Source organism: Bos javanicus, chromosome 15 (genome assembly GCF_032452875.1).
Source record: "Bos javanicus breed banteng chromosome 15, ARS-OSU_banteng_1.0, whole genome shotgun sequence".
Classification (NCBI taxonomy): Eukaryota; Metazoa; Chordata; class Mammalia; order Artiodactyla; family Bovidae; genus Bos; species Bos javanicus.
Genome location: NC_083882.1, coordinates 31,509,038 through 31,533,807, shown reverse-complemented (window position 1 = coordinate 31,533,807; position 24,770 = coordinate 31,509,038). Strand labels below are relative to the sequence as shown.

The following is a 24,770-nucleotide window of genomic DNA, read 5'->3' as shown; positions in this document are numbered from 1 at the left end:
TAGAGACCAAACACTGGAACAGAAGAGACGCAGGGCAGATCTCAGAACTCACAGGCCAAGCAAGGTCCACACCCAGGTTTCTGATTCCAGGTTACAGAGGCGGTACACAAGTGGAAGAGGGTGTAGGGGCACAGAACTTGTAGCCACGCATAAAGAAAGTCATTAAAATACCCAGAAACGCTAAAGCAAGCATGAGACACAAACAAAGAGATGATTGAACTATGTATAGCAATACCAGGAAAATACACAGCATATTATGCTTGTGACCATGAAGAGTCAATCCAGAACATTCATTGGAAAGACTGATGCTGAGGCTGAACCAATGATGCAAAGAGCCGATTCATTGGAAAAGACCCTGACTCTGGGAAAGACTGAGGGCAGGAGAAGAGGGCGACAGAGGACGAAATGATTGGATGGCATCACCGACTCAACAGACGTGAGTTTGAGCAAATTCCGGGAGACAGTGAAGGACAGGGAAACCCAGTGTGCTACAGTCTCTGGGATCACAAAGAGTCGGACATGACTTAGCAACTGAACTGAACTGAATGAAGAGTCTCTGGGTCCAGCCTGAGAGTCTCAAAAGGTAACTCTATGGCAGGGCTGGGTGATCTCACCAAAGGGGCCTCAGGGACCCTGGTAGGGAACCCTAACTTTCGTTGAAAGTCTCCTAACAGCAAATTCCCCCAGCCCTGTGGGGTTGACTGGGACAGCCACCCCCAGGCTCCTCACCTTGCCTCCCCGAAGCTCACTAGCACTAGGTACTCACAGATATTCTGATTTTTTTTTCCCATTAAAGAAAAATAATGCCATCCACAATACAACTGTACTTGGTCCAAAACCTGCTTATTAAAAATCTACTTTGGGGAAGAAGGAGCGTAAGCGGCGTGATTCCCCAGAGAATGATCTCTGTTATGCCTAATTTTGATGCTAGGAAAATAGAATTAGTTCCTAATTCTGTTCCTAATTCTACTTGCAGCATCTCTCGGCCCTGCATTAATAAGGGAGATGGAAGAGTGTCTCCTCCCAAGCTCTGAGCTGCGTTTCCCTTCAGTCCCTCATTTCTTCATTCTTTGATTAGATTTTTAATCCTCTTTGCCCTTGAACTTCTGCTCTGCCCCACTTTCCTTCTGCCTCTGGTAGGTGGGGCCAGTCACTCAGCAGCCTCCAGAGATGAGTTCTTCTCCTCGGAGCAGAGGCGGCAGTGTGTGGTTGATGAGTCCCGCCTGGGCTGTGGGCCGGCCTTGCCAGCACCTGAGCAGACAGACTCATCCTCTCCAGGATTACTGTCTGTGCTTAGCCATCTTGCACCCACTCAAGGGAGGAAGGGGCTACACTGTTCCAGAGAGATCTCTGCCCTGCCCAGGACACTGTGCCTGCCCTGCAGAGCCCACCCTGAGCCCTCCTGAGCCTGGTGCAGCCCAGAAGGGTGGGAGGGGCCAGAGAGGAGGAAGCCCCAGCTCAGATTTGTCATGTACCAGCTGTGTGACCTTAAGTCAAATCACTTAGCAGCTCCCAGACTCTTCGCTCAGCTCGGAATGACTGAGAAAGAGGGAGGTAAAGTGGGGAAACATAAGTGAAAGTGCTTTGCAATCTGCAAGGAACTGTTTGAATGTCAGAGAATGTCAATTCCAATGGAAAAAGCCCTGGGCTAGGAGGCAACCATATCTAGCATAGTGCTCGGCACACGGCAGGTGCTTAACCAACATCTGAGCAACTCACGTCCCAAAACCCAGGAAGAACTGAAGCAGAGGAAACAGGGCTCAGCTTTAAAGCAGGAGGAACGGTGGCTAGACACAAGAAAGAACTTCCTGTCAGGTTGCTGAGACACTGTAACCCAGCACAGACAAGGGCTGCAGAGCAACCTTTGCCTGGCCTTATTTACAGCCTGTCCTGTCCTCCAGCATCCCCACTGGATGCACGGCGTGAGCCAGTGCAGTCCTGCCTGAGTGGACTGGTGGCAGAAATTTCCTGGGAAGAATCTCTGATTCTGTTAAACCTTTCAGTGGTGTAAAGATGCCACGCAAGGAAGGCTACCTGGTGGAACGCAATGTATCCCAACTGTGTTCCATCGAACACTAGCATCCTGTGTGGGCTTTTAGATCAGCATCCTTTTGGGGGCATATGATCAAACCTATTTGGAAGATGCTGAGGTAAATAGTTGTTTTGGCCACAGGACAACTCAGAGTGCCCATGGTAATGTGTGCTGAAATTCTCCATGAGGGAGAGATAGAATGAAGTGTTATCTAAACATTTCTCTCTCTTTTGGGGGCTACAAAATGCTTTGTCCACAAAACCTTATCATCTAAAGCAATGCTATCCAATAGAACTTTTTGTGAGGATGGAAATGTTCTCTAACTGCACTGTTCATATGAGGTTTTTGAGCACTTGAAGCATGGCTAGAGAGACTAAGAAACTGGACTTTAAATTGTATTGAATTTTAAAATGGGACATTCCAACATTTCCAAAATCACTGGGTTGTTGAATAATTAAATAAAGCATAAAAAAAATGCATAGGGACTTCCCTGGTGGTCTAGTGGGTAAGAACTCAGCTTCCAATGCAGGGGATGCAAGTTTGATCCCTAGTTGGGAAACTAAGATCTTACAAGCTGTGGGGCAACTAAGCCAGTGCCGCAAGTACTGAGCCTGCCCACCACGACTAGAGAGAAGCCCATGAACCACATCTAGATAGCCTACATGCCACCAAGACCCGCCACAGCCAAATAAAATAAAAAATATATATTTGAAAAGTATGCATAGTTGGGGATCAGTTACTTTGCTTCTTGGGTAGCCCAGAGCAAGTACTCATTTTGTATTAAATAAATGAATGAATGTACAAGTGGAGGCAGTGAGGTGCAAAGGTCCCATAAGAAACGGGTCTGGCCCTTGGCAGGGAGGGGGCTTTTGTTTTCAGATGCTGTGGGCATTCCAGGTTGGAGGAAGGGCTTACCACACTGAGCGGGTCTGAGAAGCCATAGAGGACCGAACAGGGATGGGATACCTTTGCCCGTGCAGCCCACCCAGACAAGCATGGTAAAACGTGCACAGGACACAGATGCGGGGCTTGCACTCTGGGCCGCGGTGGGAGCCAGTGGCCAGCACCTGCCTGACTGCATGTGGGTGCACAGCTGTCACAGGGAGCACACAGATGCAGATTTGCTGGAACGTGCTGGCTTAAATTAGCTAAATCTCATAAACACTAAATTTATGTCGCAAATTGAGAGTCAGAGAAAACACATTTCTAAAACCTGCATTTGTAAGGAAAAAAAAAAAATCTTTACCAGGAATTGACCTTGAACCTTGTTCCATCAGCCAAACCCGCTCTCCAAGGAAAGAAGCTCTTCAACCCATCAAATACAAATGCATCCAATTTTATATTCCTCCCCCCCCACCCCCTCTCTTTGTGGCTCTTTAACAATGAGGCTGAAAATGTGGGAATTGCATTTGCAGATGCAGACAGTCTTGGCGGTTGGCCAGTCTCCCTGTAAAAGTGCTTGTCGATGTTCGACCCACGCTCAGGGAGTTTCTGACAAAGAGGGCCCCTGGACTGCCCTCTCTTTCACATATACACACACACACAAACAGCCAAGGACACCTGGGAAGGCCCGAATCTTCTGGTTATCATCTCTAAGATCAGAAAGAGCCCTCCCCTGCGGGGTGTGGTCTGCAGCCAGGGAGGTGCAAACCACTCCGGCTGACACAGACAGGACCTGACTGTCTGGGTGCAGGCAGCCTGGGGAAACTTACATTCTGCTTTGGCACAGATGAGGCAGGCGGTGGTGCAGTTGAAGAAGTTCAGGACCCCAGCTACAGCCACGCTGATGTCGGTGTTGCTGGGGTGGAGGTTCAGGGTTGTGAATCTCTGGAACTGGAACTTGATAAACTCCTCTGGGGCCACTTTGAAATGAGGGACCTGGGAGGAGGAGCAAAAAAAACGGGCAGCGGGGAAGATTGGAGAACAAGTGAGAGAGAAAGAAAAGAGGGACGGGTGAGATAAAGCTGCAGAGGGTGGATTCTTCCATGAGCGACCTTTGCCTGGTCGGAGATGCGGCTTGTGGGGGTCAGGGCACCCACACCATAGGAGGAAGATGAGATGGCATCTCTGGCAAAGCTCAGGACCCAGGATGGGAAAACGTGCAGCCAGAGACCTGGATAAATGGACTGTGGACCTTGGAACGGAGTTCTGAGGCCTCGAGAAGGCAAAACAATAGGTCTTTATTTTCAGCTGCCCACTGCTAGGCAGAGAGACAAAGGGCTCTTGAAGGCATAATCCTTATATTATTTGTAGTTAATGAATCAGAGCTGAGATGGCAAAAAGAGAAAAATATTGCCCTAGGGACTAACCAACTGGCCCCTTCAACCCAGCCTAGCCAACAGATATATAAACCAGCTCCGGACAAAATTTCTATGTGAAAGCCTGGGATGTGTTCCTCTGAAGACACATATGAGGATGGGAAGCGCTGCACGCTGGGAAACCGACTAGAGAGCCTCCGAATGGAGCCAGGTAAATAAATACCTGCTTTGGCTTCATTAGGACAGTGTCAGGTTCCCTCTGCGTCTATTACTGACATTTCCGGGAGGCACTGCCCCTGCCTTCTGCCTCTGTTCTCCCAGAAATAGATATTAACAGGCTGTGATGGCTGCTTTATTGGCGGCTTAGGCTATTGGGTAGGTAATAGGAAAGTTAAAATGTAATAAGCTGCCATCCTCCTTGATTGCATTCTGTCACCCTGGTACCCAGAGCCAGAAGAGCTAAAGGCTGTCCATGTCTCTACCAGAGACGGGGCTGAAACCTCATCCCTCATGCTCACTTAGGGTGCCCAATGTAAGGGTTAGGTTACTATGAGCGCACATTTGAACTAACTCACTCACTTTCAAGTGAGCAAGACTGAGGATAGACGGCAAGAACTCCCTGATAGTGAATTGGTTGGTTCCTAGACTGGTTTATTCAGGCACGATTGCAGAAACTGTCTCTGTCTGGGCTGGCCCAGAGTCTGGGATGATGTTGACATGGTCTCTGGAAAATTCTGCTAACTTATCCTTTTAAGCTTCTGGAAGAAGTCAGAGACCAGAGTTCCCCTGAGACTGGGATGAGGGGAGGGTCAAGATTTAGCAGAAAGTAGGGAGAAAATTCCTGAATTCAACTAGGATTAACCCTTTAACCATAGAGAGAAGGCAACCAATATTTTCCAGCAGAGACTGAAAAGCATAGCCCTGGGGAGAGAGCCTAATGAGTAATGACAGAAGGTGCTGAAAAGTGACACTGACCTGGGGGGTGTCATAAGGGGTCTTTCTTCCCACCGATACTTAGCAACCCTACAGTCTGTCTTGAATCACAAACGGACCGTGAATGGAAAAAAGTTCACAGAGGGGTAAGCTGGAGGCCAGGGCTGGGCAGGGTAGCCAGGCTGGCTAGCTCACACATTTGAGGATCTCTGCCCAAGGCCCTCCCTGTGTGGCCATCCAGCCTACCAGGTTCCATTAGCAGCTAACTTACCCCCCATAGAAGCACCTTTAGAGATTCCCATGGATCTACGGATCCCAGAGATGAAGCAGGAAAAGACTCAGGAAAGTGAAGGCTCAGGAGAAAGAGTTTTCGAGTTTGGGTTTGCATCCAGGTTCTGCTGTGTGATTTGGGGCAAACTGCTTACCCTCTCTAGGCTTCATTCACATGGAGAAACAACAGGTATTTCTTGAGCTTTGGGAGGATAAAATGAGACCCTGTATGTGAAGCACGTACTAGATGAGTGCCTAACATGTGGGATAAAGGCAATGTCTTTTCTCTTTCCCTTTCCCCTTTCTTCCCAAATCTAGGAACTCCTGGACAAGCTCTTGGGGCTGTATGTACAGGGGGCGAGGGCTGAGGGGTGTCCCTAGGAAGGGGCTGGTGGGGAAGTCTCCCACAGTCCAGCATCTTAAATGCTGCCGTGGAAGCAGCCAGACACTCTGATGGGTCCAGGTGGGGATGGCCAGGCCAGACCTGCTGATTGTCTCTCTAGGACAAAAATCAATCGGTAATTGATCTGCAATTACAAATGCATCCTAGGACATCAGCATGGAGGTGTGGATCAGGGAAAGAGGTGAGCAGCATGGAGGGGAAGGGCAGTGAGGCAGAAAGCTGCCAGCTGCAGGACCTGCAGAGACGTTAGCAGCATTTAAGGGGATGAACTCCTTGGTGAAGACTCCATTTCTTTTTCCTGAAGCTGAGGGGAATCAGTGTAAGGCAGTTCAGCCTCATAAAATATTAAAAGAAATGCATAATCTGAATGGAAAGGAAAGGCTGCTCTGAAAGGAACATGACCAGACAGATGAAGGGTAACTGTCTGGTGGTTTCCTGGGCAGCACAGCCTGTCTGGCTGGTCAATGGCACGGGGTCCCTGGCAGCAGGATGGGAAGATGGGTGCAACTCGGGGTCTCCGCCTCTGGCCTGAAATGCCAAGCGGGGTTAAAGGATGTGATCGCCGAGATAAAATAACCACTGAACCCCAAGAGGAGGCCATTCTGGAGTGGAGACTTGTTGGGGGGTGACTGCAGGGGACAGAGATGAAAGTGCTGGGGAGGAGGGAGAGGGGAGAAAAAGAGAGAGAGGGAGAAGACAAGAGACAATGGGTAGCTTGGCAACCTCACTTGGTGAAGATCACAGCAAGCGGGAAGTAACAGCCTGCCATAGATGTGAGCTGTTACTTGGAGCCAGCGAGAAAGATTTAAGTTAAACATCAGGTCCAGCTCACGGGGGCTGAAGGCTGTGAGATGCTGGAAGGGACTGCGGTGCGACAGCAGCTCTTTTTTTGGCCTGGGCTGGCGCAGGAGTCATCTTTCAGGATGGCTGGGAGTAGGGATGGGGAGTAGTCAGCACAAACCTTATCTCTGGTATGAAGCTCAGGGGTTCCACCTACAGGGAGTGGTAAGGAAGACCCATTGCAGGATTGGGGCTGGGACCACAGGGCATTCTACTGTGCTGGTAACAATTCTTAGAGTGGGCTCAAAACACAGAGAAGATTCAATATTCTTCTCAAAGCCTTGGGGACTCACCAAGCCCTCTGATCATAAGAGAAGTGCAGACAGCAAGGAAGTGGCTTCCAGAGAGCCTCCTGGGGTGGGCAGAGGCCAATCTGCTGCTCTACTGCCCCTGTGAGAGCAACTCACAAAGCAGGAGCCCCGTCCTGCTGTAAGAACTGGACTCTCCCAAGGCTAAAGCTTCTGGAAGTCTGAGCCTCCAGGCTCCTATGACAGGTGCAAGACTGACCCTTCCATTCCCCAGTCCCTCTGCTCTGCCGCCTCCCCAGCTTCTGACCATCAAGCTCCATCTGTCCCCAAAAGACCTATCTAGAAGTCCACTCGGAGGCTACGGTGTCACTTTGCCACCATCTCCCAGGAATATATCTGAAGAGGAAGGACTGATTGATTCCCAGATGGACTAGGAAAGCTTCCAGCAGTAGAATCGCTGAAAGTTTCAGTTTGTTTTCTCCTTTGGGAAAAGGAGGGAGAGAGTTGTTGGAACAGGGAGCAAGCCCTCTCTCAGAAACTTGTGCCCAAGCATCTTCTTTTTCTCTCTTTTACATTATTTTACCCATTAAGATTTTAATATAGGTGTAAATAATTCTCGTTTAAAAAGTTTCCATTTTCTTTTTTAGAATAAAGATTTAGTGCGCAAATACAGTCCAAAGCTTCGCCCTGTCATTTCCCTAAGAATCGAGCATTTTTATCTCCTGGGGAACAAGAACTAGAGGGAATGGACACAGCACTTTGGAGAAATAAATACTGGAACTGGTGAATGAAGAAGAAAGCAAAATAAAATCTCTTTTTCTAGAGAACTTATGAAATAGAAGTAAGTTTTCAAACTTCATTTCAGCACTAAAATGTAGCAAGCGGAACTGTTGGTCACTCCATCGTGTTTGACTCTTTGTGACTCATGGACTATATAGCCTGCCAGGCTCCTCTGTCCATGGGATTCTACAGGCAAGAATACTGGAGTGGGTTGCCAAGCCCTTCTCCAGGGGATTTACCCAAGCCAGGGATCACACCCGGATCTCCTGCATCGCAGGCAACTTCTTTACCATCTGAGCCACCACGGAAGCCACCATTTGTAGCAAGGCCTGGCCCCAGAGGCATTCCTCCCCAGAATCCCAATATCTAAACAGATATTCTGGAGCGTTCCTGTGGGGCTCAGACTTTAGCCCTCTCAGCCTCCCCTGGACCACCCTCCCCAGCCTTTCCCTCTCCTCTCATCCACCAAGGGACCGCCTCTGCTCTGCCCCCTACAGGGCCCCAAGACTAGGAGGAGCTCAGCTTGAATGCCTTGTTATGAAACTTTTCCTCTGAGTCCCCTCCATCCAAACAAACTAAAAAAAGTAAGTGCCTACCAAGGCCCACTTCTTTTCCTTGTATGGTTGTTATTAGTAACACCTCCCGCCCTTATGAGTCCAGGATCTCTCTGGGCTCGAGGCACAGGCTGCCAGCCCACAGAGAGGGCCCCCACCCTGGCCCAGCACTCACCTCCTTCTCCCCACAGATGTTGCTGATGATGGAGCTGGAAGCTGGGCTGGAGGATGGTCCCAGGACAGCGACCACGCCCTTGGGGAGAATCTGACACACTGCAGCCGGCAGCAGGACAGAGCGTGGGGAGCAGGAAAGGAAACAAGGCGCTCATCAGGCGGGGCATGGGCTTCAGCCTCGAGTCCTCTGATCTTCCCCTGATGGCCCCTCACCTCCCACCCACCCGCATCCTGGTCCCCTCTCCCATCCTTTCAAACCCAGCGCCTCTCCTCCCCTGGACCACTGGGCTCCAGGACATTTTTATTAGAGTTTATGGATGGTATTAAATGAGGAAATGACCTAGGTTATTTCAACATATGGCCTCCGCCAACAGGATGTATAAATTGTCTGGGCTGTCACCGAAGGACGGAAGTGCATGGTGGAGACCTGCACACCGCTCCCCCGCCCTCCCCTGGCCTGGCCTGCAGGACGGGTGCTGGGAGCCCGGACACGGCTGCTGCAGGGGCCAAGGGCTCAGTTCACAGAACAGCCAGCCGGTGCACAATCTATTACTCCCCACCTCCCTGAAAGAGTCTAGAGAGGAGGAAAGGCAGACGAGCGGAGAGATGAAAGACAGAGAGGATGCTGCAGGCAGAGAGGAGAAAGCGGCTCAGTGAAGGTTAAGGGGAGCAGGAGAGAGAGCAGAAGAAAAAGAGAGGGTGGCAGAGAGGAGCCCCATCTTTCAATGCCACTCGCCTTTCGCCCGGCCTGGAGCCTGACCCAACCCTCCCCCCACCTTCCCTGAACCCAACAGGTGCTTTCCTTACCAACCAGCACGTTCTATGACCTTGTAACTCTCCCGGGGGAGATGCCCTTCACTCCTCTACTCTGGATGCTCACTCACTTACATGTCAAGGAGCATCTCAAATGCTACTTCCTCCTTACCCCTTCCTACCTCTTTTAAGTAGAATTCATCCTCCCCGGGGCTCCGAGGCCCGTGGATTGTCCCCTGGTTCTAAGACACTTGTAAATGGGTCAATTTCAGTTTGCTGTTTAGATATGTTACTCTTCTCACTAGATTTCAAACCCCTTTAAGGCAGAGCTGAACCGTATTTATCTCTCAATCCCCATTTGACGTTTCCCTGTCTCCAGCATGATGCTTTTCCTAGGGGCCCAGTTCAAGTTTGTTGAATGAATGACTGGGTGGATGAGGCATGTGGTCAGAAGAGAAGAGAATATAAGATTTTAAAATGCTATAGATTGAGAAAGGAAGTGAGGGAAAAAGGAGGAAACAGATGGAGAGAGAACGCAGGACAATTCTCAAGACACACACGGTGATATGAGAACCAAAGAGCTGGCCCTCAGATTATGCCCCATGATTCCCAGCTGTACTGTAAGACGTCCTGCCCTACAAAACTCAAAGCTTGACTCTGGACACATTTTTCTCCTACTCAACATCAAGAGTCAGGGCAGGGACATCCCTGGTGGTCCAGTGAAGAAGAATCCACCTGCCAGTGCCGGGGACACAGGTTCGATCCCTGGTCCAGGAAGATCCCAGATTCCCTGGGGTAACTAGGCCCATGAACCACACCAACTGAGCCCATGCTACAAGAGAAGCCACCAGAATGAGAAGCTCACACACCACAACTGGAAATTAGCCCTCGCTTGTCATGACTAGAGAAAGCCTATGCATAGCGAGGAAAGCTCAGTGCAGCCAAAAATAAATAAACAAAAATTTAAAAAGTGTCGCAGCACACTGAGGTTAAGGAATCAGCCCAAGGATCCTCGTGGAGTCAACTGCAAAGCCACACCTGCAACCTGGATGCTCTCTGTCCTAAAGCAGAGTCCTAACCACTGGCCCACACAGCCAAGTCCTAGATCTCATGGGGCACGGGCGGTGGATAGAGCACCAGGGCTCAAATCCTGGTGCCGTGGTTTATCACACAAACAAGAGATCCGTGGGGGTCTTCTCTCAGCCCCAGGCACAGGCAGGGGTCCAATCAACACAACATCACAGATCTCAGCTGACGGATAGGCTGCGGGCGGTGGGTGCCTGAGGAGGGCTCATCAGTACTGTCAGAACCATCCCCGGAGACGCAGTAGCTATGGGCACGCTTTACCATTGTTTTTTTTAAGCATTTATTTTATTTTATTCAAGTGCACCAGGTCTTAGCTGCAGCACGTGGGATCTTCGATCTTCATTGCAGCATGCAGGATCTTTAGTTGTGGCATGTGGCACTCCTGGTTCCCTGACGAGGGATGGAACCCAGGCCCCCTGCATTAGGAGCGTGGAGTCTCAGCCACTGGACCGCCAGGGAAGTCCAGGGCAAGATTTACCTTTGGAGAACGCTCATCAAAGTTCAAGCTACTTCCACGGAAGTTAGAGCACGTGATCTCAGCCAATTCAACTCTTACTGCCAGCAAGGGGCTCTGAGTTCACTGGCCATCAAATTCCAGCAGCCCCAGGGATGAAGCTCAGTTCCTGACTTTAACAATAAGGAAACAGCATCTGAGGGATGTTAAGCGACACCCATAAAGTCACACACCTGATAAAGGTCAGAGTCAGCGTTGGAATTCAAGTCTGCTATGACTGTCCCGCTTGCTCGCAGCCACCTTCCGTGTCTGCCCTCCTCCTTGCAGCCACTTCGTCCATCTCTGTTCAACTCCTTGCAGTCCAGGTCCCCGCCCCTCGTCATTCTGCTCTACCTGCTTCCCCACGGTCACCAAGGACCTATGAGCAGTTCTTATCTTTCTTTTGCAGCATTTGACGCGAACGATTCCATTTGTTCATTGAATTGCATGATACCTTCTGGTCCTGATTCTCATCTGCTTCTCTGAAAGGCCTTTCTCACTTCCTTGGCCAATGCCTCTTCCCTCTGCTACCCACTACATTTAGAGTTTGTCCATGTCTCACTCTCCCTGGGCATCTCATCCTTCCCTGTGGCCTCCACTCATCTCTGCCCAGGCGATCCTACACTCTGACAGATGTCCTGGGTTTAAAACAAGTTCCAACCACCTGCTGGGTGTTGCCACAGGGACTTCCCTCTGGTGTCCTGCAGTAAGCATGGACAGAGTGAGGCAGAGAGAGAGAAAGCACAGTCCTTAAGAGCACGGGCTCTGATGCAAGCCTATCTCAGTATGAGTCTTGGCTGGATCACTTGCTGACTAGCTGTGAGACCTTGAGCAAGACCTTGACCAAACTCCCTGAGCCTTCTTCCTCATCTATAGAACTGAGATGCTAAGAGCACCTCTCCTGTAGGGATGTTGTGAGCATTAAGGTGAATTAATACATATGAAGTATTTAGAGTGGTATTCTTGCTGGGAAAATCCCATGGACAGAGGAGTCTGGTGGACTACAGTCCATGAGGTCGCACAGAGCTGGACATGACCGAGCACACACACACACACTTAGAGTGGAACTGATATGCCACAGGACTCCTACGATTACTCCCAGTTCATCATATCTGTTATATATTTTTCATATATAATCTGACTTGATCACCACGCTTCCAGGAAGATTCATTAGTATCCCCACTTTACAGATGGGGAAACTGAGGCTTAGAAAACTTAAGTAGCTTGATCAGGCTCACACAGGTCATATGTGATAGCGTCAGGCTTGACTTTAAAGCTCCATCTGGGTTTCCCTGGTGACTCAGGTGGGAAATAATTTTCTTGCAATGCAGGAGGCCCAGGTTCCATCCGTGGGTCGGGAAGATTCCCCTGGAGAAAAAAAATGGCAACCCACTCTAGCATTCTTACTTGGAGAATTCCATGGACAGAGGAGCCTGGCAGGCTATATAGTCTGTGGGGTCGCAGAGTCGGACATGACTGAGTGAGTAACACTTTCACTTTGGGCATCAAAGCCCAAACTCCTGACCACTTCGTTTTACCATCCCCTCACCTCCCCCACCTTAGCTCCTGAAGTTCAAACCGTGGTCTCTTTGACTCTTCCTTGCCTTCTCCCACTGAACCTACTCACGAGCCCCACCAGCCAGCAGCCAGGTCCTGACCATTTGACCGGCTCGTCCCCCTCCACCCTCTCCTTTTCACTGCCGCCATCATTTCCATCAGCCCCTTTACTACCTGCCTCCTCCAGGCTTTCTCCGGATTCTTCATATCCAATCCGTTCTCCACACTGAGGCCAATTATAACCCTGAACGTGTGTCTGTGTGCCCCTGCAGACCAGAAAGCTTGCCTTATTCATCTCTGCGCCCTCCACACAGAGCAGGGCGGGCCTCAAGAGTTATGTGCTCAATAAACAGCCACTGAACCACACTGAAGCCCACTCAACTCTTACCACAGAAAACGGGAAATAAACGAAATGTCCCATCATAAGGAAATAATTATCTAAAGTGTGGGTCATATACCCAAGTGGAATATTACTTAGGCATTTACAATGCTTATGAACAGTTTATAATAGTATTAAAAATATTTATGTAATAATATTAAGAGAAAGAACCAGGATATAAAATTATATGTGTATCTATTTGAAGGTTACAAGTAAGCAAATACAGAAAATAGGCAGGCACCGAGGAGTGATTGGAAGAAGAGGTTATTAAAGCCCATATTTATTAAGTGCTAATTATGGCCCATTCTAAGCACTTTATATGAATTAACTTACTTAATTCTGGAAACAACTTGATGAGAGTTGTTTCACCTTCATTTTACAGATAAGAAAACAGAAAAGTTAAAGGGCAGAGTCAGGATTCAAACCCCCAACCCCTGACTCCAGGGTCGGTTCCTTAACCACCATACCACACCACCTCCCTCGGCCATGAGTGATTAACCGAGATCACAATAGAGGTTGCCTTGACCAGGGGAACACTAAATGATGCTCTTTTTTCCTTCTCTCTACTTTCTAATATAAATGGGCATGTATTCCTTTCATAACACATCGTTATAAAAAATAAAATTTCATTATCAAAAAATGTCTTCCGATGAACAAGTAAAATCCAGATGGGTCTGATCTCCTCAAGATATGACCCTTCTAGCCCCTTCTCCCATCACGTCTCCTCTCATTTCACACAAGCTCACCTGGTTCACACTCTGCAATTTCTTACCTGAGCCTGTTCCAAGCTGTTCTCTCTAACTAGACCAGCAGTCTTAACCCTGCTGCCTGAGATCTATGGGCAGAAGTCAGTGGTCTGTGAACATTTGGCGGAAGAAAAATGGCATTATTTTCTCTAACCCCTAACTGAAATTTAGCATCCCCTTCAATTTGGAATAGAGGCCATAAACCACAGTATATTAACAGTAACTGTGACTCTGTCATTGATAGACATCACAAGTGTTTTCAGATCATATTATAGTATTGCAGAGATCTTGAAATACCATTCATATTCATAATTACTCCAAAATTACACTAGTAGTTAGACTTGATCCTAGGTCTGGTTATTGAGTACATTAATGAAGAAATATGTATATTTATATATCACTATCAAAATATTTTAACTGTATGTCTGTCACAGAGAGTGGAGCTCAAAAGCATGGGTCACATTCCAGGTCATGTCAGAGACCCTGGGATGGCTGCCAAGTGTGGGTTCCTGGCTTCGCACAGGAGAGAGTCCAAGAGCAAGCCACAGTGAAGTGAAAGTTTTACTCACAGAGGAAACACGCTCCACAGGCAGAGTGCGGGCCATCTCGGCAGGCAAGAGAGGCTCCAGGGTAAGGGGTGGTCAGTTTTTATTGGGGTGGGTAATTTCATAGGCTAATGAGTGGGAGGATTCCCAGCTATTTGGGGGATGCATAGGTAGTCAGTCTCATCTGAGTCTGCAGCCCTATTGACTCCTTTGTCCAGGCTCCTTTGTCCATGGGATTTTCCTGACAAACATACTGGAGTGGGTTGCCATTTCTTTTTCCAGGGTTTCTTCCTGACCCAGGGATGGAACTTACACCTCCTACATCTCCTGCATAGCCATTGAGGAAGACCAATTTGGGGGAAGGGATGGGATTAGGGAAGGGGTGGGGATTTTTGGAAACTGGACCACTGCCCACTTTTTGACCTTTTGTAGTTGTCCTTGGAACCATCATGGTGCCTGGGGTGTGTAAATTAGCTTCTGAATGTTACAATAAGCATATACTGAGGCTCAAGGTCAAGTGGTCCTCTGCCATCTTAGATCTAGTTCATTCTAATCAGTTTATGTAGTGTCCTCGGGCTATGTCATTCTTTTAAAGGTGCCCTGCCCCTTTCCTGTCTCCCTCCTCATCCTATCTATGCAATTCCATTCGTTTAAAAACACTTTTCTGAGGAGTACTTTAGCACCCATAAACTACCATGGTTTATGTCTTCTCTTGCCCTTCTGTCTGGAAAACTCCTACTGATCCTCCAGTGCCCAGCTCTGTTCTTGCCCATTGGCAAGAAAGCACTGCTCCCTCTTGAAATTCACATCCCACTGTGGTTCTGAGTCAGCTCTATGCTGGAAAGATCAATTTCCCTGTTCTCTGAATTCCTGGCTTGCTTCTGCCCCAAGCTAGGTTTTCTCGCCAGGTCTCAATACAGAGAAAAGTGAAAGTGAAGTTGCTCAGTCGTGTCTGACTCTTTGCGATCCCATGGACTGTAGCCCACCAGGCTCCTCCATCCATGGAATTTTCCAGGCAAGAGTACTGGAGTGGGTTGCCATTTCCTTCTCCAGGGGATCTTCCTGACCCAGGGATCAAACCCAGGTCTCCCGCATTGCAGGCAAACGCTTTTACTGTCTGAGCCACCAGGTAAACCCCAATACGAAGAAGCTGCTCCTAAAAAAAATTCTTAGAGAAAGTCACAATCCTTTATTCTCAATTTCAAAATCCCAAAATCTCTTACAGTGGATGGTATCATCAAATTCATTTAGTGGCAAAATCTGATCTAAATAGATAGATGTGAAGATATTTATAATATGTGACTATCTGAATATAAGTATGCATTTGATTTTGAGAGTAGGGTTCAGCCCCAAGCCCCATCGGAAACGCTATTTAATGTATAGTATAAGCAGGACATGACCTTTCTAGTATCTGAAAAGTTCTGAAATCTAAACACATCTGGTCTCAAGGGTTTGGGGACCTGTGCCTTTGAGTGTCCATCTCCCATTTCCCACTGCATCTGAAACTCCTTGAAGGTAGGGGTCACAGCTATTCAGTCCTGGCAAAAAGGAATTACTCAATAGATGCTTGCTCAACTGAATTGAAATGATCCAAAATGCAAAGAGTCGGACACAACTGAGCGACTGAACTGAACTGAACTGAAAATGAGTGCAATGAAAGTGAGTTATCATCTTCCCAGCAGCTGGGGCCTGGGGAATTCCTGGGACCTGGGAATTGTTCTTTCATTCCCTATGAAGGATGCCTGCTTGGTAGAAATGAAAATTAGTTATAAAGGACCTCAGCTCTAAAACTTCCTGAACCCCAGTGCTGAAGGCCCCGGTCATCCCGTGAGGATCTCTGAGCAGTCTGTGGGATGGAGGGGAGGGAGGGGCACTCTCCTTCTGCCTCCCAGGGAGCACTGGAGATGTGAGTGATGTTGCCATGGCAACCAAGTTTCCCAGCCAGCAGAGGAGTTGGAAGGCAACTGACAGAGCAGCTGCAGGAATAAAACACCACGATGGGGTGCTGTAAGAAGCGGAAACTTCTTCCCCAGCAGACACCAGCTCAGGCTTGGATGTGAAGCTTCCTTAGACACCTGGGCTGGACCGGAGGCACTTATGGGAACTTAACTGTCTCTGAGTCTTCACAGGGAGGGGAAGGGTCTGCCTGTGATGCACGTGGTCCAGAGTAGTTAGTCACAGGCTCACTAACTTCAAGCCCTCCAGGGAAGGGGTAGCCTCCCGGGTGGGGACGAGAAAACTGGGGCCTCGTCACTTACAGTACGGTGCTCTCTGAGCTTCTGTGATAAATTATCAGGGCGACGGGGAGCTGAGAGTAATGTGGAGCAGAGGCCGAGAGAGCTCACATAAAAACACTTTAGGGCGCTGAAGCCCGAGTGGAGCGGTAGGGCAAGGTGTCTCTGGGTGCCTGGTCACGCTGTACACTGAGCCCAGAGCAGAGCCCTTACCATCCGAGCGAGGCAAACAACCGCCTCTATCAGCACCAAGGACCGTCTGTCCCCTCCTTGTGCCAGAGCCTGGAGAGCACAGTCCACTCTCAGCCCTGTGAATGGACCAGGACCTAAAAGGATGGCCTTGCTCACTTCCAAGCCGAGAGGGGAAATGGGAGGGTGGAGTGTCGGGTCTCTGCACCTTCATGCCCCGGGATGGATACCTCCCTGGTCAGAGTGACCCAGAGTATCTGAGATCTCAAAACTGCCACTGGCTGTGACAGGGATGAAATGAACAACATGGGGAATATAGTCCGTAATAACGCAACATCTTTGTACGGTGACAGATGGTAACTAGACTTATCATGGCGATCATTTTGTAATACATAGAAATATCAAATCACTGAGATACACAGCAGCAAACAACAGTGTTGCAGGTCAATTATCTTTCAAACACAAACAAAGCAGCTCATAGGAAGGAAATTAGGTCTGTGCTCACCAGAGGTGGGGAATGCTCAGAGGGGGAATTAGATGAAGACGGTCAAAAGGTACAAACTTCCAGTTATAAAAAAACTAGGCAGGTAAAGTACATGATTAGTATAATTGACACTGCTCTATGTTCTATATGAAAGTCAAGAAAGTCAATCCTAAGAGTTCTCATCACAAGGAAGATTTTTTCTATTTCTTCAATTTTGTATCTATGTGAGATGATGGATATTCACTAACGTTACTGTGATAACCATTTCATGATGTACATAAGTCAAATCATTATGCTATATACCTTGAACTTATGTGGTATGTCAGTTATATCTCAATAAAACTGGAAGGAAAAGAAACACCTGTCTTTGGCTCCTGTCACCAGTGATGTATTGCTCAAAGCCTCAGCCCTAGATCACCACAGAAGCAGCAATACCATTTATAGGGACTTTACACATGCAGGCACCAGGAACCCCAAAGCTTTACAATCATCCCATGAAGGAGGGGTTACAATACTAGTTCTATTACTGATAATACTACTAATAGGTGAAGTTTATCAAGAGTTCACCTGACTCCTGGCACTGCTCTAAGTTTTCTAAGTGCATCATCTCCGTCCTTGCAGCAACCTCATGAAGTGAGAACTCATAGTATTCCCATTTTACAAATGGGGAGTCCGAGGCTCAGGTGATAATTCCATGATGTTGGTAAACCCAAGATTAGGATCTTGATCACTGTGATACACTGCTTTCCAGTCCTGGCCATCGTCACAGCCCTCATAAACACTCTCTGTATTAGCCATGCCCAGTTGTCATTGTGCCCGAAAGTACCCCATTTTTTTCCCTGCCTCAAACATACTATTAAGCCTTCTGTATGGATGCCCTCTGCCCTATGCCTCACCTGTCAGTCATTGCAAGGCCTGGCCCAGAGGCCTTACCTGACCACCCAGCTACACCATGACCTATTTCTGATGTCCCTCTGCTCCTCTCTAAGCCACTCCCTGGCAAGCCCATGCAGAGCTACTGAGATTTATGTCACTTTTCAGATGTGTGGTCTCAGCTGTCCTCTGGGAAAGACTGTGAGCCTCAGTTTTCCCCTTCTGTAAAAGGAGGCAGTTGGGCCAGGTGATTTCTTCAGTTCAGTCGCTCAGTCGTGCCTGACTCTTTGCGACTCCATGGACTGCAACACACCAGGCTTCCCTGTCCATCACCAACTCCTGGAGCTTGCTCAAACGCATGTCCTTCGAGTCGGTGATGCCATCCAACCATCTCGTCCTCCGCTGTCCCCTTCTCCTCCTGATTTCTTAGCGCTGTAATTCAATGTGTCTCTGAGTCCCCGTTATGTATATGTGATGTGGGCAGCTGAGGAAAGGGGAGCAGGGAACACTTGTCGAATGACACATCACTATTTGGATGCCTTCTCTTCTGGCTTCTCACCTTCTCCCTTATGCTGCCTTGGACTCTTTCTAGTGAGCTGATGGAGGAATGTTAGCCCTGTCACCAAAATCTTGGCTCTCTGTGCACCAATGCCAAAGAGAAACACCGGGCAGAGTTATAGAGGAGAGGGAAAGAGTGCCTTTATTCCTTTGCCAGGCAAAGAGGGAGCACCATAGGCTAATGCCTCAAGAACTATGGCCCCCTTTCTGGGTAATAGGGAGAGGTTATCCAGTCAGGCAGGAGTATGCGATAAGGATCTAGGCAGTAACAGTCTTGCGTTCTTCTTTCTTCTTCAAAGTTTCAAAAGAGTGGGGCTGTTGACAAGATTAGGGTATGTGCTGGGTCTTAGGTGGTCCAATCTACTCATTGGAAAAGACCCTGATGCTGGGAAAGATTGAGAGCAAAAGGAGAAGGGCATGGCAGAGGATGAGTTGGTTGGGGAGCATCACGCAAGGGACATGGATCTTTGCAAACTCTGGGAGATAGAGGAGCCTGGAGTGCAGCCATCGAGCTCAGTTCAGTTCAGCTCAGTCGTTAGGTCGTGCCTGACTCTTTGCAACCCCATGGACTGCCGCACACCAGGCTTCCCTGTCCTTCACCATCTCCCAGTTTGCTCAAACTCATGTCCATTGAATCAGTGATGCCATCCAACCATCTCATCCTCTATCGTCCCCTCTCCTGCTGCCTTCAATCTTTCCCAGCATCAGGGTCTTTTCCAATGGGGTCGCAAAGAGTCAGACACGACGTAGCGACTGAACAACAACAGGTGGTTTCCTGCCTGCTCCTCTCCTGATGAGCAACTGTTGTGCCCTTTGGAACTCAGAGGTCATGGAAGCTGGAGTCTTGCCTGCGGGAAATGAGGGGCAGAAAGGCCTCCGTGCCCAGGAGCCCCACAGGGCCCTGCTCGGCATCAGCCCTCACTTACTAGAAACAGCTCTGGATCGCTGGAGGTCATGCCCCGTGCAGCCTTTGAGAAGCTCAGAAGCCTGTGCAGGAGGGGCAGCCAGGCAGCCAGAACCTCACGCTCTCTGCCCATCACTGGGGCCTCATGGGGCCTGGGAACCAGGCACCTCTGGGTTTCCAGGGGAAATGGTGTGGACAGCTGATAGCATGCTTGGCCTCACAGGGACAAACCCAGGCAGAAGCGAGGGGCTGACAGGAAGGCTCCTGCTTTCAGCTCTGCAGTAAATTAAACCTCACACTGGCTCTGACAGTAGCAGGCACGGTGCCTCCGGGTGTCTGGGTGATAAGGGGGTGGCGCTTAGTTAAGCTCTAATATGTTCGCCACAGGAGACACAGGGATCTATAGGAACAGAGGAGGGCAAGGCCTGTGGGAGCTGCCTGCACAAGAAAGGCCGAGATGGAGATAAGATACGGGAGGAAAGAAGGAAGGGACAGGCGGGCCGGGAGGTGACCTGATAGGTCTTGTCCAGCCCTCTTATTTCAGATCTGTGGGCCGTGCAGAGGGAGCCGGGAAATCAAACATCAAGAAGCCCGAGGCGATGATGGTGACCAGGCACAGACGTGGGTCTGAGGGAGCTTTATAGGTGACCTTCACTTTAGATAAACTCACTGCATGAAAATCTGTGTGAACCAGATAGAAGCGAGGTGGTTTGCTACTTGTATCTTTCCAGTGTCCGAGTGAGTGAAAGGGTTAGTCACTTGGTTGTGTCTGACTCTGCGATCCCATGGACTGTAGCCTACCAGGCTCTTCTGTCCATGGCATTCTCCAGGCAAGAATACTGGAGTTAGCATCCACTCCCTTCTCCGGGGGACCCAGGTTGTTATTGATTAATACCCATGTGATACTTTCCACCTCCCAGTCTCCCTTTCAACCATCAAATGAGAAGGCTGAACTCCAGACCCCAGCATCTTTAGTTTTACACTTCACCATCTTTGCTTCTGAAATTGCCATTGCTTCTCTTGAATGGCACACCTGCCCCAAGTGTGACTCATTATTTGTGCAGTTTTTGAAACTTGCCTATTGCCAAAAGCAGGCACAAGGGTACCCGGTAGGATTGTTACCATCTTCACTTAACCCAGAGCCTCTGCTTTCTACAACCAAGAATGTCATCACTAGGATCTCTTTCATCTCCTTGAAGTGGAGTCGCCAGGCGCAGGGTGACAGATGTGAGGTTGGGGGCGTTGGTCAGGGCCCCAGAGCCACTTAAATGGATTTAAATTAACAATGCAAATCAGCCACTAGCCCAGGGAAGACACCACCACCACGAGACTGAGCAGTAGCTGGCTCTGGGCAGCATATCATGACTTCCAAAGGCTCAGAACTGTCAGATGCATCAACCCAGAAAAAGGGAAAGAGAGTGGAATATTCAGTTATGATCGAGGCCCCAGGAGGCACCTGACATTAAGACAGGCCATGTGAGAGGAGGCTGGGAGGTAGACTGGGCTGCCTGGGAGGGATGGCTGAACTCTGAGACAGAGAAGACAGAGGTGATGGTAAGAGGTAGAGGAAGCCAGATCCAAGGCGGCGGGGGCATAAGAGATGTGTGGAGAGAATAGTGCAAGTGTTAGTTGCTCAGTTGTGTTCAATTTGGTGACTCTCCTGGACTGCAGCTTGCCAAGCTCCTCTGTCCATGGGATTCTCCAGGCAGGAATACTGGAGTGGGTAGCCATTTCCTTCTCCAGGGGATCTTCCCAACCAAGGGATTGAAGCCGGGTCTCACGCACTGTGGGCAGATTCTTTACCGTCTGAGCCACCAGAGAAGCCCGTGGAGAAAATAACCCAACAGCAAAATCCATAGCTGCCACTTCCTAACTCCTTGGTATGTGTAGGTGCTAATGAACTCACCTGTACTGTCTCCTGTTGTGCTCCTAACGACCCTAGGAGGTGTTATCACCGAGGCACAAAGTGGTTAAACAGCCTGTCCACAGTCACACAGCTCATAGGTAACACAGCCAGGTCAGTATGATCATCCTACTCTGTCCCACAGTCTCTCCAAGTAGGGATAGCAGAGCTGTTTTTCTGCCCTCATCCTGGGATCCTGCCTCCTTCCAAACTCCTTCCCCCGCCCCACCACTGACCACCGGTCCGACCCACCATGCTTCAGCTAAAAGTGCTAACCCACCACCCTCTCTCCCCCTTACTGAGGGAGGGGAAAGTGGAGCTGGAAGCTTTCTATGAACTATCTGGGTGGTATTTAAAATCCATTGTGGGGGAGCAGCTTTGGCTTTAGATGAAAAGCCTTTGGGGTAGAAAGATCCAAAAGCCCTCTTTTCTGACAAATGCTAATCATGCCTCAAACACAGTGAGATGTAAAAGCTGAACCAAGGCCACTTGTTAGTAAAATACTTGGTGCCTAAAAGAAGGGCCTTAGAAAGATGCTCCAAAGCTCTGTATCATGGATTAAAGATATGTTTCCTTTATTCCCTTGATTCCTCTGGTTTAATATTTTAGATGTATTGACTCTGCTATGCCCGGGTCATTGGGAGAAGAAATTTACATCTGCTAATGACTCCCATTCTCAGAGGGCAATCCACGCTTTCTGTTCTGCAGGGGAAAGTCTGAAGAACCAAAGAAGAAGGGGGAGCTGTTTTTTCCCAAAGAACAGACTATGAGAACTATCTAGAAATCTGGATTCTTGTCTGAGACCAGCCCTCTTGGACAAAAAAACACACCAATGTATAGACAGGACCAGGAGCTTTTCACAGGAAGTCATTGTTGGTATTTCCGCTTTCCTTTGGAAGATGCTGAGAAATCTGAATCTTCCTTTCACTGTACTAGAGTTTAACCTCTATGATAACTGGAATTTCCATCTGTGCCTTACCCCCACTGTCTAGGACAGAGTACAGCAGGCACCCTCTAAATATTTATTGACTGACCAAGTGAATAAATGAATGACGATTCCAAGTACCTGTTCCCCCAAGCTTCCTTCTGAAGGAATCTGTGTCCACAGATCCCGCTGGCCTCAACAACTGCTTCATATGATAGGAATCCACACTCAGTTTTTAGGAGTGGACTCTCTCCCCAGAAGTAGTTCTCAGGTCAGCTGGCCAATGTCTGCGACTTGTGAGACCAGCCAAGAGAACCTGGACCAAGCAGATGCTCTGCCTCGGAACTCCAAACCAAGAGGCGCTGGGGGGAGCTGCACACTGAAGACAGCCTGTAAGCCGCCTGAGGGCAGGGACCCTATCCATCTTGTTTTCTGCATTGCCCCCAACACAGGATATCCCGAGTTAGGCCCAAAAGAGAGCTAATGCTCAGTAAAAGTTTCCCAAATGGGTAAACAAACTGTAAGCTGGATGGCCATCATGGCACACGATGGATGAGCCAGGGAAACGAAAGCGGCAGAAGGAGCAGAGCGTGGATTTGACACAACAGGAGATTTAAGGAGCTACGACACAGGGAGCCACTGCCTTCCTCCCTCCCTGCCCTCTTTGGATCCATACAGTATCCTGTCCATTGTACCTAAGGTAAATACGTTTCTTCTCCTGCAATATTAATAGTCCAGATTACAGCATCACTGGGCCCACATGCAGAAGACCGCATGTCTGACATACCCATGTAAGCGAGTTGTTCTTTGGTTTGGTTTGGTTTTGCCATTGACTGTCATTAAATGTTGATATGGACGGGAAAGGAAGAGATGGGACTTCAGAGTCTTAAGGAACAAAGGCTATCATTTCTCTGGGCTGAGGGGCTCCCCTCCTTCCCTCTGAACTGGAGCGGTTCATCCACAGCTAAGTTACAAGCCATCACCCCACTAACCTGGAAGCTCATCTTGTTAAGCTGTCTAGATAATACCAGCAATGCCAGAGAAGTGCAGGGGAGGCAGAACAGGCGAGACCCTGGACTGGCAAGACTATGATGCAAGTTCAGGGTCTAGGACTTGCATCTGACTAGCTCTGGCACTGAGTGAGTTATCCAAAGTCTTTGAGCCTCAGTTTCTTGGTAAAGCTGGAATAACAGCACTTAACTTTCTGGTTGCTGGAAGAATTAAAAGCAGTGCCCAGCACATAGGAGGGGCTCCATAAGTGTGACTGGAGTGATCTACTATGTACGTCTGTAAAGCACTGCAACTCACAGAGGCCTTTCCTATTTTGTAAGTCATTTAACCCTCACAATGACTCACAAAGTAGAGCCTAGCATTCCCATTTTACAGATAAAGAAACTGAGGTTTAAAAGAATCACTGACTTGTCCAAGGTTATCCTCAAGAGCGAGTGGCCGATCTCCAGCCCAAGTCTCAGCTTCTTCCCACAACACTGCCTTTGGCATAAGAAATCAAGACAGGAAGGAAACAGATGTGTCACGATTCTGCTTCCCTGGGGCTGGCCAGATCTCTCCTTTCTTAATACCACACAAAGTTTCATTTAGGGATTTGTGCACAAAATGTCCAGGAGATGAATGAATCAATACATGAAGGAATGAACGAGTGGGTAAAATGAAGGAATGAATAAATTTCCTCTCTCAACTCTACCCTACCTATGATTTACAACAAAGCCCGGGATCTTGTTCAGACTAAGCCCTACAGGGCCTCCTGGTGCACGTTTCTCTTCCTCTCTCAGGAATCCCTGCATCATAGGTCTTTCGATGGGTGCGGCTCACACCACCAGCCCCTCCTCTGCCAGCAGGGGAAGCAGAGGGCAGCCCTGCCCGTTCTACGTACTGGTTTCTGCAGTCTCGTACTCGCTGTCTCTGAGAAGCTCAAAGATGTCCACTTCGACCTTGGCCTTGCCCAGCCTCTCGGGAGCGCGGTTGATGCGGTTCTTGGCCAGGGTGATGGACAGCCGCTCCCCTCTGCTGCACTCCATGGGGTCATCCAAGATAGCGGCTGTGGGCAGGCAACCACATGGACACAGTTGGTACCCTCTACCGTTACCCTCCTCTGCTCCAGTCTCCCCCCCCACTGCCACCTTCCACCTCCACCCTGCCAGCCTCAAAACTGTCCAAAAGCAAGTCCTCTACCTGCTAAGGGTCTAGGCTTGAAGTCTGGTGTAGCATGAACTCTAATGGGACTAACCACTTCAAGAACCCTGCAATATCACGGTAGGCCACCAGGGGTCCTACCTGCACGAGGACCCTAGGTCGGGAGTAGCGATACCCTTGGATATAGGTTTACATGCACACACAGGCACACCGGTGCAGAAGAAGGCAGATGGTGGCTCTGCTTTGAAAATAGTACTTCTGGGCATATGAGAAACTGTCCTCGAGGTGATACAGGGTTGAAGGAGGCCAGGTTTGAGAAGGAGAGCTGTGGTATCAAAGAGCAGCTGGAGGTCCTGTTGACCTCTGGCTCTCCATGCTCAGACACCGATGAGACATGTCACCCAGGGAGTAGTTTCTATGAACTTATTTCCTCACTGGGCAAGGGATAGTATCAATAAGACAACTTCACAGAGTGCGTGTGAGAATTTGGTAAGACAA

At 49.0% G+C, this 24,770-nt stretch overlaps 1 protein-coding gene across 1 annotated transcript in view; it reads right to left on the bottom strand.

Annotated features, from left to right (window-relative positions):
* The window catches only part of GRIK4 (glutamate ionotropic receptor kainate type subunit 4), a 501,670-nt gene that overhangs the window by 165,954 nt on the left and 310,946 nt on the right, over positions 1–24,770 (bottom strand). The window contains exons 3-5 of the mRNA XM_061440611.1: positions 24,013–24,177; positions 8,494–8,591; positions 3,745–3,910 (exon numbers count right to left, since the gene is read on the bottom strand). Of these exons, the coding sequence (XP_061296595.1) occupies positions 3,745–3,910; positions 8,494–8,591; positions 24,013–24,177 (429 nt within the window). The remainder of the gene's footprint in view (positions 1–3,744; positions 3,911–8,493; positions 8,592–24,012; positions 24,178–24,770) is intronic.